At 55.4% G+C, this 13248-nt stretch overlaps 1 protein-coding gene across 3 annotated transcripts in view; it reads left to right on the top strand.

The window, feature by feature from the left end:
- The window catches only part of AP3B2 (adaptor related protein complex 3 subunit beta 2), a 29691-nt gene extending 21387 nt beyond the window's left edge, over positions 1-8304 (top strand). For 2 of the 3 annotated variants that reach the window (XM_021680581.1, XM_021680580.1), the window contains 12 exons: positions 350-536; positions 1806-1924; positions 2336-2444; positions 2745-2862; positions 3239-3422; positions 3574-3634; positions 3946-4052; positions 4257-4485; positions 4882-4966; positions 5187-5284; positions 7911-8049; positions 8154-8304. In XM_021680581.1, coding sequence (XP_021536256.1) covers positions 350-536; positions 1806-1924; positions 2336-2444; positions 2745-2862; positions 3239-3422; positions 3574-3634; positions 3946-4052; positions 4257-4485; positions 4882-4966; positions 5187-5284; positions 7911-8049; positions 8154-8304 — 1587 coding nt within the window. Of the gene's footprint in view, positions 1-349; positions 537-1805; positions 1925-2032; positions 2090-2335; positions 2445-2744; positions 2863-3238; positions 3423-3573; positions 3635-3945; positions 4053-4256; positions 4486-4881; positions 4967-5186; positions 5285-7910; positions 8050-8153 lie in introns of all 3 variants that reach the window. The other variant, XM_021680579.1, reaches the window with a different exon arrangement.
- The last annotated feature ends 4944 nt before the right edge of the window (positions 8305-13248 follow it).

Genomic DNA, 13248 nt, shown 5'->3' with positions numbered 1-13248 from the left:
GTTCCAGACCTCCACTCAGCCTGGCACCCCACAGTAAAGAGGTTGGCCGGGCCTGGAGTAGGCAGGGTAGGAGCTGGGCCTGGGACAGGGGGGACAGTGGGGACCCCAGCCTGAGGAAGAATGGAGCCCACCGCCCAGAGGGAGGAGATTCCAAAAGGGCGACCTCTCCTGCGGGGCACGGCTCTTGTCGGAGCTGGGGTCAGGAGCAGGGCCAGGGACATGAGGGGAAATGCAGAGTGGTACAACAACAGTGAGGGAGGGAGTTGGTGGATGCAGCTGGCTGGCAGGTGTCCGCTTACAGAATCTGCTACAGGCCCCCGCCCCCATGTCCCCACCTCTCGTCCCCCAGACTAAGCTGCTGACCCAGTATGTGCTGAGTCTGGCCAAGTACGACCAGAACTATGATATCCGTGACCGAGCACGCTTCACCCGGCAGCTGATTGTCCCATCAGAGCAGGGGGGTGCCCTCAGCCGCCATGCCAAGAAGCTCTTCCTGGCACCCAAACCAGCCCCCGTCTTGGAGTCATCCTTCAAAGGTGGGAGCTGAAATCAAGGGTGACCCCCCGGGGGTGGGGGAGGAATTAGCCAGGACCCCAGCCCTAGACCATGCCCCTGAGGTCCCAGTCTTAGCCAGACATCAGGACTACTTCTGGAGAAATGCCGCCCCCCACCCCCAGCCCACCCCTTCTGCCCGTCCTGCAGCACCTGGGGCTTACTCACCCGCTCACCCACAACCAGCACCAGCATCCTCTTGCCTGAGCCCCCTCCCTCCCAGCCAGCATGGGCTCCTGGCTCCTCTCCTGTCCCGCTCCCCCGTCCACCTCCCTCCCTAGCCGCCACTTTATATCAAGATTTAAATACCAAGGGCCCAGGAAGGCAGGAAATCAAATAGCGTTCAGAGGAGAGGTGTATGTTTGTAAGGGTCTTGAGAAAGAAGTTTCCAGCACTTGGGGCTGTCACTGGAGCTCAGCCCAGATGCTGGGCCCTCAGCCTTGCCTCTGTCCTTGGGCTCATCTCCTGTGACCGGGGCCTGGAGAGAGGCCAGGAGGGGAGGGTCCTCCAGCTGGCTCTCTGGACCTCAGAACCTACACAGGAGGGGAGCCTCCTTCACAAAGCTCGGTTTTCCTGGGTGTCTTTCTGTTCTACTTTTTCTCTTCCCTGGACCTCAGGAATAGGGAGATTCTGAGGGATGGGACGGATTTGAAAATCTCCCAGGAAGGAGGAAGTCCCTTTCTCCTCCCCGAAACCATCTCCACTCTGTGTTACCCTCCGATACCACAGGCTAGACCTCTGGTCCTGACTCCTTCCCACTCCCATTCAGACTGCACACCCCTCTCCATGGGGTCCAGAGCCTGACCAGGCATGTCTCCCCCACTTGACCCAGCCTGGTCAGCCTCTTCCTCACAGTTGCTATTCTCATACCAACCAGGCCTCCTTCCCAAGCCTGGCCGAGGCACACAGCCCCATTGCCCGGGAAGAGAAGCCGCACTCACAGGTCTGCCTCCCCTTCAGGCAGAACCAAGCAGAAGGGCCAGCAGCATCTCTGGGCCTCGAGCCCCCACTCCGCGGTCCCACCTGCCCCCATCCCTCAGCCCGTGCTCTAGTCAGGCCAGACCACCTTGTCTTCCGGCACGTGGCCCTGAGGGTGCCTTCAGGGTGGAAGAACCCTAACAGGACACAGCCGCTGCCTTCATCTGCCTAGATGGGGGGGATCCCAGCCAGAGTCTCCACCCCATCTGGGAGATAACTCTCCCAGGGCATTTCCTAACACCTCCTCCTGGCCTGATCTCTAATCCTGCCCCCAGACCGGGACCACTTCCAACTGGGCTCACTGTCCCACCTCCTCAATGCCAAGGCCACAGGCTACCAGGAGCTCCCAGACTGGCCAGAGGAAGCTCCAGACCCGTCTGTGCGAAACGTGGAGGTCAGCGGGGGTGAAGGGTTGAGCTGTGTGTGTGGGGGGGTGGGGGGCAGATAGCAGAGAGCCTGGGCAGTGCTGGCCGAGCCCTCCTGACACCCTCCCCACACGCAGGAAGAAGATCTCTCCCTTATCGAGACCCACGTGGGCCTGCTGGGCGAATACGCGGAGGTCCCCCTGCCCGTGTGCCGTGCTCTCTCCCCCCCCCCCCTGCCCCCCCCCCCCCTCCCCTTGTGTGCTGCACCCTGCTTCTTCTTTGGTTAGCAGCGCTCCCTGCGTCAACAGCATCCCCTCCCCCCATTATTCTCTCTTGGAGACTGGACCAAATAGGGCAGGGTGCAGGGTAGAAGCCTCGTGCTTTCCTTCCTCCGCCTCAACCATGATTCGATGCTCCTCTTGCCCCACCCCCATTTCCAGGTACCTGAATGGACCAAGTGCTCAAATCGAGAGAAAAGGAAGGAGAAGGAGAAACCCTTCTACTCGGACTCTGAGGGGGAGTCAGGCCCCACAGAGTCTGCAGACAGCGGTGAGGAGATCAGCAGAGCTGGGGACTCTGTGCCCCTGCTCACATGTGTTTCACATGGTTTCACGTGTGCACGGGGTTGCTCACCTGCTTGTGTGGACCTGTATGTGTGGGGGTGGGCCCGAGGGATTGCACGTCCCATACGAGTCCATCTGTGTCCTGGTTGCCGGGTGGCATCTGGGGCCGGGGGCAGCTCAAGGGGGTGCAGCTTCAGTGCTGAGTCAAGGCGGGATCCCAGGGCACCTGCTCTGGACCCAAGGAGGTCTGCACACAGGGAGGGGCCCTGAAACTGTTCCTCTGCAGATCCCGGGTCCGAGAGCGCCTCGGACAGTAAGAGCAGCGACCAGAGTGGCTCCGAGGAGTCCAGCAGTGAGTCTGAGAGTGAAGACCAGGAGGAGGAGAAAGGGAGGAGCAGTGAGAGGTAAGAGGGGAGCCAGCCAGGTGGCTGGTGGGGTTCAGGGGTCTCCTCTGGAAAAGAAGGGGAAATGTTCAGCCTTAGCCCCTCTCCTAAGAGCCCCCACGCTTCCTCCTGATCTGGTGTTGCCTGCAGACCCCCAGGGCACTCCCATGATGGCTGCTTTGGCTGGCTGCAGGGGGCCTCTGCTGGGCCTGCCCCCTCATGGGGGCAGCGTGGAGAAGCAGTCTGGGGCCAGGGGCCCAGGCATAGGGGCCCACGTGCGGGCTCCTCTGGCTTGGGCCCCCTCTCCCCCTCCCACTTTCCTGGGGTTCTGCTCTTCTGTGAGGCAAGGAGATGTGTCCAGGCTGGGCCTGAGCCCCATTTGCCCCCTCTCCTCCAGTGAACAGAGTGAGGAGGAAGGTGGGAAGAGGAAGATGAAGAAGAGGAAGAAGGTGGCCGAGGGACAAGGAGACGGTTCATCCTCAGATGAGGGCAGTGGTTCCAGCAGTAGCTCATCAGAGTCTGAGAGGACATCAGAGACAGAGGGGGAGCAGGTGGAACCTGCTCCTTGGAGGAAAAAAACAGTGAGAGCCTTGGGGCAGGAGGGGGGCGCTGGGCTCATGGGCCAGGCCCAGGCATCTCCCCACCATCTAGAATAGACCATGGTGTCATCTACCCAACCCAGAACAGGCCAGGTGCTCTCCTTCCGCATCTGCATCCCATTTTCTCTTTCAGCCTCCCAGTGGCAAAAGTGCCCCGGTAGCCAAGGAGATCTCCCTGCTTGACCTAGAGGACTGTGAGTTTGGGCTTGAAGTCACCGGGGGAAGGAGACCTCGGGAGGGTGTAAGAAAGTCCATGGGTGCTCTGGATTAGGTTCCCCAGGACTCCGGGTAGGAGGAGCAGACAGAACACACTTCTGGGTTGAGAGGGTAGCAGGACAACCTCCCCAGGTGTGGGGTTGGGATCAAGGAGCAAAACCCGCCTGCCTTGTGCTTCGCTGTCCGTGGTGCTGAACTGTGTGCTCCCTGAGCTCTGGGCTCCCTGCTCAACCCAATCCAACTCCACGTTGCCCCTCCGTCATCAGAGCCTTCCTCATCTACTCCACAGTCACCCCGCCCAGTGTCCAGCCTGTGTCTCCCTCCACAATTGTGTCCACCAGTCTGGCTACTGACCTGGAGGGCCTGACCCTCACAGACTCCCCACTGGTGCCCTCGGTAAGTGGGATGCAGGACTGCTGGGTCAGGGGCACATCTCTGTGGTGCGTCCTATAGTGTGGATTTGAGTGTGTGTGTGTGGGGGGTGTGATGTAGGGGATAGCGTTGAGTCCCCATTGCTCGATGACCCTAGGTGAGGACAAGGCGGGGACAGGCTCTCTCCTTGTTCATTTCCATACTGGCCCTCCTCCTCCTCCCCTCCAGCTGCTGAGTCCAGCGTCAGGTGTTGGGAGGCAGGAACTGTTACACCGTGCAGCTGGTGAGGGGCTGGCTGTGGACTACACCTTCAGCCGCCAGCCTTTCCCGGGGGACCCCCACATGGTATCTGTGCACATCCACTTCTCCAACAGCTCTGATACCCCCATCAAGGGCCTGCACGTGGGCACCCCCAAACTGCCCGCCGGCATCAGCATCCAGGAATTCCCTGAAATCGGTATGGAGGGCCTTGGACATGGTGGAGAAGGAGGCTCGTGGGCAGAGTCAGTCTTTCTGTGGCTGCTGATGCTCCTTCTGTGCTGGGCCAGGCTGTGTGGGTACAGAGAGGGCATCTGATATCATGCCCTGGTAGACAAGATGGACTAGGAAACAAGCAAGTCCGTGTCAGGGCAGAAGGTGCTTGAGGCCTTGGTGATTTCAGGACGGACTTAAATGGGGTGAGGGACAGGGGGAGGAGGGTACTTAGATTTAAGGAGAAAACCAGGAACCATCTCCAAAGGCCCAGAAAGCCAGGAATGCATGGAGGGGTGGTCAGCTCTGGCAGTGGTGGGTTCCAGACCTATCGGGTGATGGTGTCCCCCACTCTCCCCCTCTCCCTGCCTCATCCCCACAGAGTCGCTGGCACCTGGAGAATCTGTCACTGCTGTAATGGGCATCAATTTCTGTGACTCAACCCAGGCGGCCAACTTCCAGCTGTGGTGTGTATCCAACTCATGGTGGGGCGGAGGGGGGGTGGGGGGCCTGGGGAGAAGAGGGAGCAGAATGGCAGGGATACATCATGAGCTGCTGGGTTCGGAAGCCATCCCAGGCCCTCAGATCTTCTCTCTTGCACTCTTGTTGCCTCCAGGCAAAGTGGGAGGTGAGGGGCAAGATGCTGGCCTCATTTCCTCTCCCTCTGTCTCCTCCCACCCTTCCCAGTACCCAAACCCGGCAGTTCTATGTCTCCATCCAGCCACCTGTTGGGGAGCTGATGGCTCCTGTGTTCATGAGCGAGAATGAGTTCAAGAAGGAACAGGGTGAGTGCTCCCTGGGGTCGACAGGGAGGGGGCTCAGCACCATCCGCTGGGGCTCAGGCAGCTCACAGTGCCATCATGCTGGAGGAGCCTCGCCATCTTCAGACAGAGGGAGGCCTCGTAGCTTGTGCCTCCAGCAGAGGCTTCACAGAGGGTGGGACACTTCAGTGAGGCTTTGGAGAAAGTGGGACTCAGCCAGGCAGAAAATTCTAGGCCAGCATTCCAGCTTGGGGAAATATCATGAGTACGTGTGGGTGAGAGTTTCCAGCAAGAGAGAGGAGTTTGGTTTGGAGCTCAGGAGTCTGCAGCACAGAGGGGTAGTCAGAACAAAGCTGAAAATGAGATGTCTGGTCTAGTTTCTGGAAGCCTTGATTGCTGCGCTAAAGGATTTCAGTCCCAGAATTTGAGAGCTGGAAGGGGACGCCAAAGTTACCCGGTCCGCCAACACTGTGAGGGAGATTAGCACCACAGACCTCATTTTCCTAGCAGCGGAGGGGTCCGTGAAGGTGTCTGAGGAAGGGGCCAGGTTCAGACCTCAGCTTCAGCAAGGGGAATCCGCAGCCCCCGCAGCTAAGACCGCACTGGGAGAGCCTGCAGCAGGCAAGGAGGCAGGACAGCTTAGGTGGGAGAAGCATGGGGCTTCATGAGCCCTGGCTCGAAATTCTGACCCCACCCCTCACTTGGTGTGTGACCTTGGCCTAAATCCTGTGACTATGTATAAGGCTACTGCAGTAGATCTGGTGAGAGATGGTGAGGACTGGGATGAGCGCCTCAGCAAAGGCATTACAGGGCTGAGGCGGGTCGTGGTGCTGAGAAGGGGGCAGCCGGGGGCCGCTTGCTGCCCTGAGGAGGAGGAGAGAGAGGTGTACGAGGATGGCAGGGTGGCAGGGAGAATGGCAGTGCCCTTACCTAGACCGTGAGTCGGCAGTCTTTTCCTGTAATGGGCCAGAAAACAGATGTTTTAGGTTTTGTGGGCCGTGTTGTCTCTGCGACAATTGAATACGTCACAGATAAATGTATAAATGAATGAGTGTGGTTATGTTCCAATAAAATTCTATTTGCGGACACTGAAATTGGAATTTCATGTGATTTTCATATGTCATGAAATAGTAATCTTTTGATTTTCCCCCCCCGACACTTAAAAAATATAAAATGTGTTGCGGGCCATATAGCTGGTAGGCTGGATTTGGCTTGCAGCCCATAATTTGCTGAACCCCTGGTGCGGAAGAAGGAGGAATGGGCTAAGCAGGGGAGGAGGGAAGATCATGGTTGGTTTCAGATTAGCTGATTGTGAGGTGCGTGTGGGAAGTTCAGGAGGAGTACTTCAGTAAGCAACTGCAGATGCGGGTCTGTGCCCCGGAAACACCTCTAGGCTGGAGTCATGAGCACAGAGGTGAGAGCTGGAGCTGTGAATGAGTCAGATGCTCTTGGGAGAGAGACGAGTGGGAAGGTGAGGCCAGGGAGCGTCCTTGAGGAAAACCCACGGAGAAAGAGGGGAGGGATAAGAGAAAGAGCAGAATGAGAGGCGGAAGGAGACTCCGGGGAGAAGAGAGGGCAGAAGACTGCCCTGGGGTGGGGTGGCTAGGCCAGGACGACCCAGACCTTCTGCTCCAGCAGGTGGGAGGTGGCTGCCCACGTCAGAGAGCAGGTCATTGCACAGGGGGGACAGAGGCCAATTGCAGTGGTTGGGAGGAGACCGGGGCTTGAGGCAGTGGACCCTGGGGAGGGAGACACGGCAGTAGCATGATAGAGAGGACTTTTTAAGGACTTGGAGACTTGGCCATGGGGAGAGTAAAGGTAGAGGAGCAAGGAAATGTCACTCATCAGGAAGGAAGGGGATGAGGGCAGCAGGAGAGGGAGGCCTGTTCTCAAAAGGAGAAGAATGGGGGAAGCAGCAGGGGAAGGATGGAGGGGCTGCAGGGAAGGTGGCAGGAGGGCAGACGGAGGATGTTACACGGCTGGCCCCGAGTGTGAGAGTGGAGAGGAGAGCTCAGGCCTGCAGTGTGAGGGGTTGTGGGATGCTGTGAATGTCTGGGGGGCTTCAGGAGCCCTGGCCAGGTTCGGAGCTCAGGCCGCAGGTGAAATGAGAGATCCACCTCTGAGAGCCTCACGTGTCTGCTGCACTCCGGCCTGTCTGGTGAGGACCAGGGCCCTGACCAGGAGTGTAAGAACCACCAGGGATGTGTTTGTGAGGACTCAGCTTCCAGGAGCTGGGAGGGATTTGAACTTGGGTTGGAGGGCCAGCCAGGAAAGACCAGAGCGTGTGAGGGCTGGGGTGGAGGACACCGCTTTGAGGTGACTGGCCACCGTGTCCACTGGTCCCTCCCTCCCAAGGGGCAGTAGCCCAGAAGTCTGACAGTGGAGAAGGGCCAGATCCGTCTTTGGTCAACAGCGTGGATAGAGCTCGGGGAGGGGCGGGGGGGTAGGGTGGGGAGGCTGGCTTCCTGAAGAAGGGTGTAGTCCAGGACAGAAGTAGCCCCTCCTTAAGCCCGAGAGATTCAGACCCGCTCTTAGCATGAGAACTGTCCAGCCTGAGGGGACCTTGGTGGAGGATGCTCCGTGGACAGACTCAGGTGCCAGCCTCTAGACCCAACATGGCCTCTGCCCTCATCGTGACCTCTGCCCCCAGGAAAGCTGACAGGCATGAGCGAGGTCACAGAGAAGCTCACGCTGCCAGACACCTGTCGGAGTGACCACATTGTGGTGCAGAAAGTGACTACCATTGCCAACCTGGGTCGTGTCCCTTGTGGGGCATCTGATGAGTACAGGTATCGGCCACCAGCAGAGGGGAAGAGATGGGCTCTGGGGAGGCCTGCTCTGCAGCAGGGTCCTGTGCCCCGAGGCTGAGCCCCTGCCTCCGCCCTCACCTCAGATTTGCAGGCAGGACGCTGACCAGTGGGAGCCTGGTCCTGCTGACCCTGGACGCCCGGCCCACGGGAGCTGCCCAGCTGACCATCAACAGCGAGAAGATGGTGATCGGCACCATGCTGGTGAAGGACGTGGTGCAGGCTCTGACCCAGTGATTCCCCGGGGCTGTGACCTCCTTGACCCCTGCTTGTCTCTCCTCCGTGGCATCTGGGCTGTTAGCCCGCCCCCCCCCCCGCCCTTTTCTCTCTCTTTTCTCTTTCTCTCTCGCCTAGCAGATTCCTCATGCCAGATAGCATCCGGGGGGGCCTGTTGCCCTCCGGTCATTACCAGGCTCCCCACACCCCGCCATGGGTTCCACAGTGACTGGTGCAGAGGTTGCTGGTGGCTGTGGCCCTGTCTTCCCAGCCTTCTGCAGCTATTTGTGTAGCAAAATCCCAATAAAATGCCTTCTCCCTACATGCTGGCTCAGCTTTCCTTCCTTTGGGGTTCTCTGCAGGGGCGGGGGGGGGGAGCTGCTCAGAGTGACCGTGTGACCCTTGTGAATGATCATTGCTGACTTTCTAGGGAAGGCTGTGACTCACTCGTAGGTGACTCTGGTTGGATGCGAAGGTGACCCTCCCCGAGTCTCCAGGCCTGTCTGTGGAAGAGCCATGCGGGCAGGGATGGGGAGGCCACCCTGAAGAACTCCCTGGTCCTTGTTATGAGGCTCTGCAAAAGCAAGGCCTCTTCAGTCACTATCAGTCCCCCTGATTTCCCTCATGGGCCTTCAGGAAAGACCCTAATGTGGGGGACTCCCCAGCATAGGTGTGAGGTTCAGAATATGTTGTCAGTGGAGCCCCCGGCTGGCTGGGGAGATGTCCCAACCAGCCATCGTGGAGGGGGGAGAACAGGAGAGGTAGAACAGTGCTCTCAGACAGCCCTGCCTCAGCTCAGCTGGGGATTTTACTACCCTGCAAACTGCGGTCAGTGTCTGCAGTGGGGCCTGGGATCCTGCATTTCCCACAAAGTCCCAGTGGCAGATGCTGGTGCTCTGTGGACGCACTTGAGCAGCGCAGGGGGAGGGCCTCTGCAGCTGGGACAAGCCTTCTGGATGTGGCAGTGAGCGTCAGGGCCCTCCCTGATGCCCTTCCCCATGAGGAAAGAGGCTGAGTGAGCAGTGGTTCCATAAGGTGTAAAAAGTAACACGTTAGCATATGTTCTCCCCAAAAAAAAAGAGAGAGAGAGAGTCTATGATCAACAAATTTAGGAATAATGGACTTAAATGAAACAAGTTTATTTCCCACAGGCCTTCTCAGAGCCTTTACTATGCCAATTTGCATTGTGACCTATCCCTGCCCCAAACTGGAACAGTGTTACCCAAACCTGGTTTTGACTTTAGGAACACTTTTCCCCCAGAACATGTTGATCACCTGGGTTACAAGGAACACCCTCAAATGATGGTGTGAGAGGTGATGCCTCAGCCTCCTATCCTCCGTGCCTGAGACTCCAGACCCTTGGCCGTACCTCTCCACAGCCCTGCTACTGAGGCATCCCTGAGCAGGTCTCTGCAGGGGAGAGAGAGTGTAGCAGGTGTGCCCTCCTCCCGGGGAAGGAGGACAAAGGCAGTGCCAGGGGACACCCCCTACCTTCGTCTCTGGGGATGGGCTGGGCTCCGTGGCACCAGACAGCAGCTGGAGTCGCTGCTTCTTGGAGAGCCCTGGAGCCCCACGGTCTCCCTGGGATCACTGTTTTTGTCACTGCAGGTTTGGCGATGGGACTGCTCGGCCAGTCAAGGGCAGACAGAGTGGTCAACTTGCTCTCACTCCCGTCTCTGAATCAGCACTGCCCGCAGCATAAGAAGGTGAGAGCAGTTTTCCGAGGCACTGAACACGGACCATCAGAGAATGCTTGGCCAACCCGTACTTTGCAACAAAGGCCCCAGAACGGACTCTGTTGGAACCAGAAGTGTGTAAGGCATCTCCCCCAACCTCCCTCAAGTTGCTCACAGCCCAGATTCCCACAGCCCCTCATGAAGGGCACTGGGATCTCCAACCCTGAGTGAGAATCCCGCATGCTGGAACTTCGGTCCCGGCCCTGTGCTGCTTTCTCTGGAGCGTGTCCCAGGCTGTGGGCTTAGCAATTGCAAACCTCCCTGCCCCCCACTCATGCTCTCTCTCTCTCTCTCAGATAAATAAATAAATAAATAAATAAATAAATAAATAAATAAATAAATAAATAAATAATAAAATCTTTAAAAAAATAAAAGACTTTAAAAAATACTATTTAAAAAAGTATAATATTCGTATAGAAAATTGTACAAATCACAAGTATGCAACTTGGTGAGTTTTCATAGCATGAACCACCCACGTAAACAAGAAACTGAATGTGACGACTCACCGCCCTCTTGCTTCCTTCCAGTTTGAGGCAGGGTTTTATTTTGCTCAGAGATCATGGAGCTCTGAAACCATCTGACACCTGACTCCAGTTGGTAGTGGGATCTGTGTCTGGCGATGGGGACACGGTGGGATGTGCTGCTGTCTGGGGCCACTAGGGCACCAGCAACCCCTGCAGCAGAGGCGGGGTGCGTGGAAAGAAGCAGGATTGTCTTCTTGTTTTAACTGAGGGAGAATGTGAGGGAGCAGCTCTGGGGAAGAAGGAACTCTTGAGGGCCAGGGCAAGGTGACCTTGATCTAGGCTTTTATGGGCCAGAACCCCAGCATCTGCACCTGCGGAGGAAGGCAGGGAGAGGTGGGGTTGGGAGAGGGGGTCTCCCTAGGACGGGGCAAGACTGAGACCCAGGATCCCGACAAGAGTAGCTGCATTCTCTCAAGTAAATTCCGAAACATGTCGGTTTCCTTCACTGGAAACAAAAGGCCACGGCCTCCTGAGTTCTCCTCGTGCTGAGGCTCCAGGCATCTCTAACCCATTTACCAGCATCTCAGGACAATCAGCCCTCAGCTTTGACTGTGATCAGTGTAGCAGCTGACCTCCAGGACGCACACAGGGATCCCTGCTTCTTCCCATTTGCTCCATTGGGGGGCCCCCTCCTACGGTTCATCAGGCTTGATGGGCGTGAACAATGGGATATTGCAGAAGTGACAGGATGTGCTTTCTGAGATGTTATAAAAGTCACTGTACCTCCACCCCACTCTCTCTCTCTTTCTCCGTCTGGTCATTTGCTCTGGAGAGGGCTGGGTGCCACGTCTTGAGCTAAAGCCAGCAGTCCTATGGAGAGATCCATGGGACAAAGAACTGAGGCTTTGCCAGGAGCCACTCGAGTGAGCTAAGAAGAAGATCTGCAGCTCCAGGCAAAGCTTCCAATGACTGCAGTTCTGGTCCACAGCCCATCTGCAACCTCAGGAGGGATCCCAAGCCGGAGCCACCCAGCAAAGTCATTCTCGGATTCCTGACTCGCAGAGATTGTGTGAGACGATACGTGTTGTTGTTTCGAGCTATTTAGTTTGCGGTTAGCTTTACAGCAACAAATTAATACAATCCAGCGCCGGACCCAACTCCTAGGGCGGTGGGAGAAAGTCCTCAGAGGGGGCCTGGGCGCCGGGCTCTGGCCTTGCAAGCACTTGGCTCCCACATTCAGTGGCAAGCGGTGTTCGGGAGCGGGCTCGCGCTGGCTCGGAGCACCGACCGCCCACCACCCACCGCCGTGCTTCCAGGAATTCTGTGGGCCAGGCAGAGTCACACTGGTAGTTGGCAGTCAGCTGTAGTGGGAGGATTTACACCACAGAAATTGGCGAATACTGCAGATCACGCCCCTTCCCACAGCTCATTGTCAGACATCTGCCTTTAGTGATCTCCGTCCCTTATTTCTTTAAAAAACTGTGATAAAGAATATCACATAACCACGACTAGTGTGCTGATTCCCAGGCTTAAGGACTAAAACACTTAATCGATTCAGGCAATACCTTTTGTAGTCATTTCACAAGCTCTTCCCGCCTCACCTGAAGTAAATCACTATTCGGAATTTTCCATTGATCAATGCCATGCATCTTTTTTTTTGGTACTTTTACCAAACATGGATATGTCCCTAAACAATGTATAATTTGGTACTTTGTGATAGCAGTGTATTGCATGTTTTAAATTTTTATATAAATGACATCATTAAGTATGTCTTCTCTTACCTCCTGCTTTTTTCAGTCAATATTATTTCTGAGTCATCTATGTTGATACAATTTGGCTTTATTTCACTTACTTTTACTTATATATAGTATCCATTGTATGACTATACCACAATTTATTAATGCACTCTCCTGCTGGTGGATATTTAAGGTTGTTATTTTATTTTTGCAATTGTGGATAATACAGCTATTGGCATTTTTACTCAGGCCTCCTTTAACATATGCAAAAGTTTCTCTAACATGTTACCCTAAGAGTAGAATTGCTGGGTCATAGAGTATAAACACCTGCAACTTAACAGCATCGCTGGAGTAGCTGCAGTTCCCATCAAGGATGTTCATAGTACCTTTGTTCACAAGAGTCCCCAAACTGGAAACAATTCAAATACCAATCAACAGGAGAATGGAGAAACAAATTCGGTACATCCACACAATGGAATACTACTTAACAAGAAAGAGGACTGAACTGTTGCCACATGCAACAACATGGGTGAGTTTCACAGATATCATATCAAATGAAAGAGGCCAAATGTTTATATGAAGTTCTACAACATGCAGAATGAATGTCAGGAAATAGGTAAGAATAATAGTTAACTCAAGGAAGGAGGTATAAAGTGGGAAGAGGCATGATGGAATCCTATGGGGTTCTGGAAAGATTCTATGCCTTGATGTAGGTGACAGTTACCTGGGTATATATGTAAGTAAAAAATTATCAAGCTGAACACTTAAGATTTTTGCATTCCATACTCTATGTGTTATCCCTCAATTCAAAAAATGCAGGAAAGCAAAAAACTAAAATGGGCAAGCCAATTTATACCCTCATTGGCAGTGATCCTGCTATTGGATCTTTTTCATTTTGTCTGTGTGAGAGGTGTGAATCGTCTCTCCTATGGTTTCATTTGCATTTCCCTGGTTATTGCTGAGGGTACACATCTAGTGATATGTTTGTTGGCCATTTGGGTTTTCAGTTTCTGTCAATTGCCTGTTCCC

Source organism: Neomonachus schauinslandi, chromosome 9 (genome assembly GCF_002201575.2).
Source record: "Neomonachus schauinslandi chromosome 9, ASM220157v2, whole genome shotgun sequence".
In the NCBI taxonomy this organism is placed as follows: domain Eukaryota; kingdom Metazoa; phylum Chordata; class Mammalia; order Carnivora; family Phocidae; genus Neomonachus; species Neomonachus schauinslandi.
Note: the sequence above shows the minus strand (reverse complement) of the source record. Positions and strands in the feature narration are given on the sequence as shown.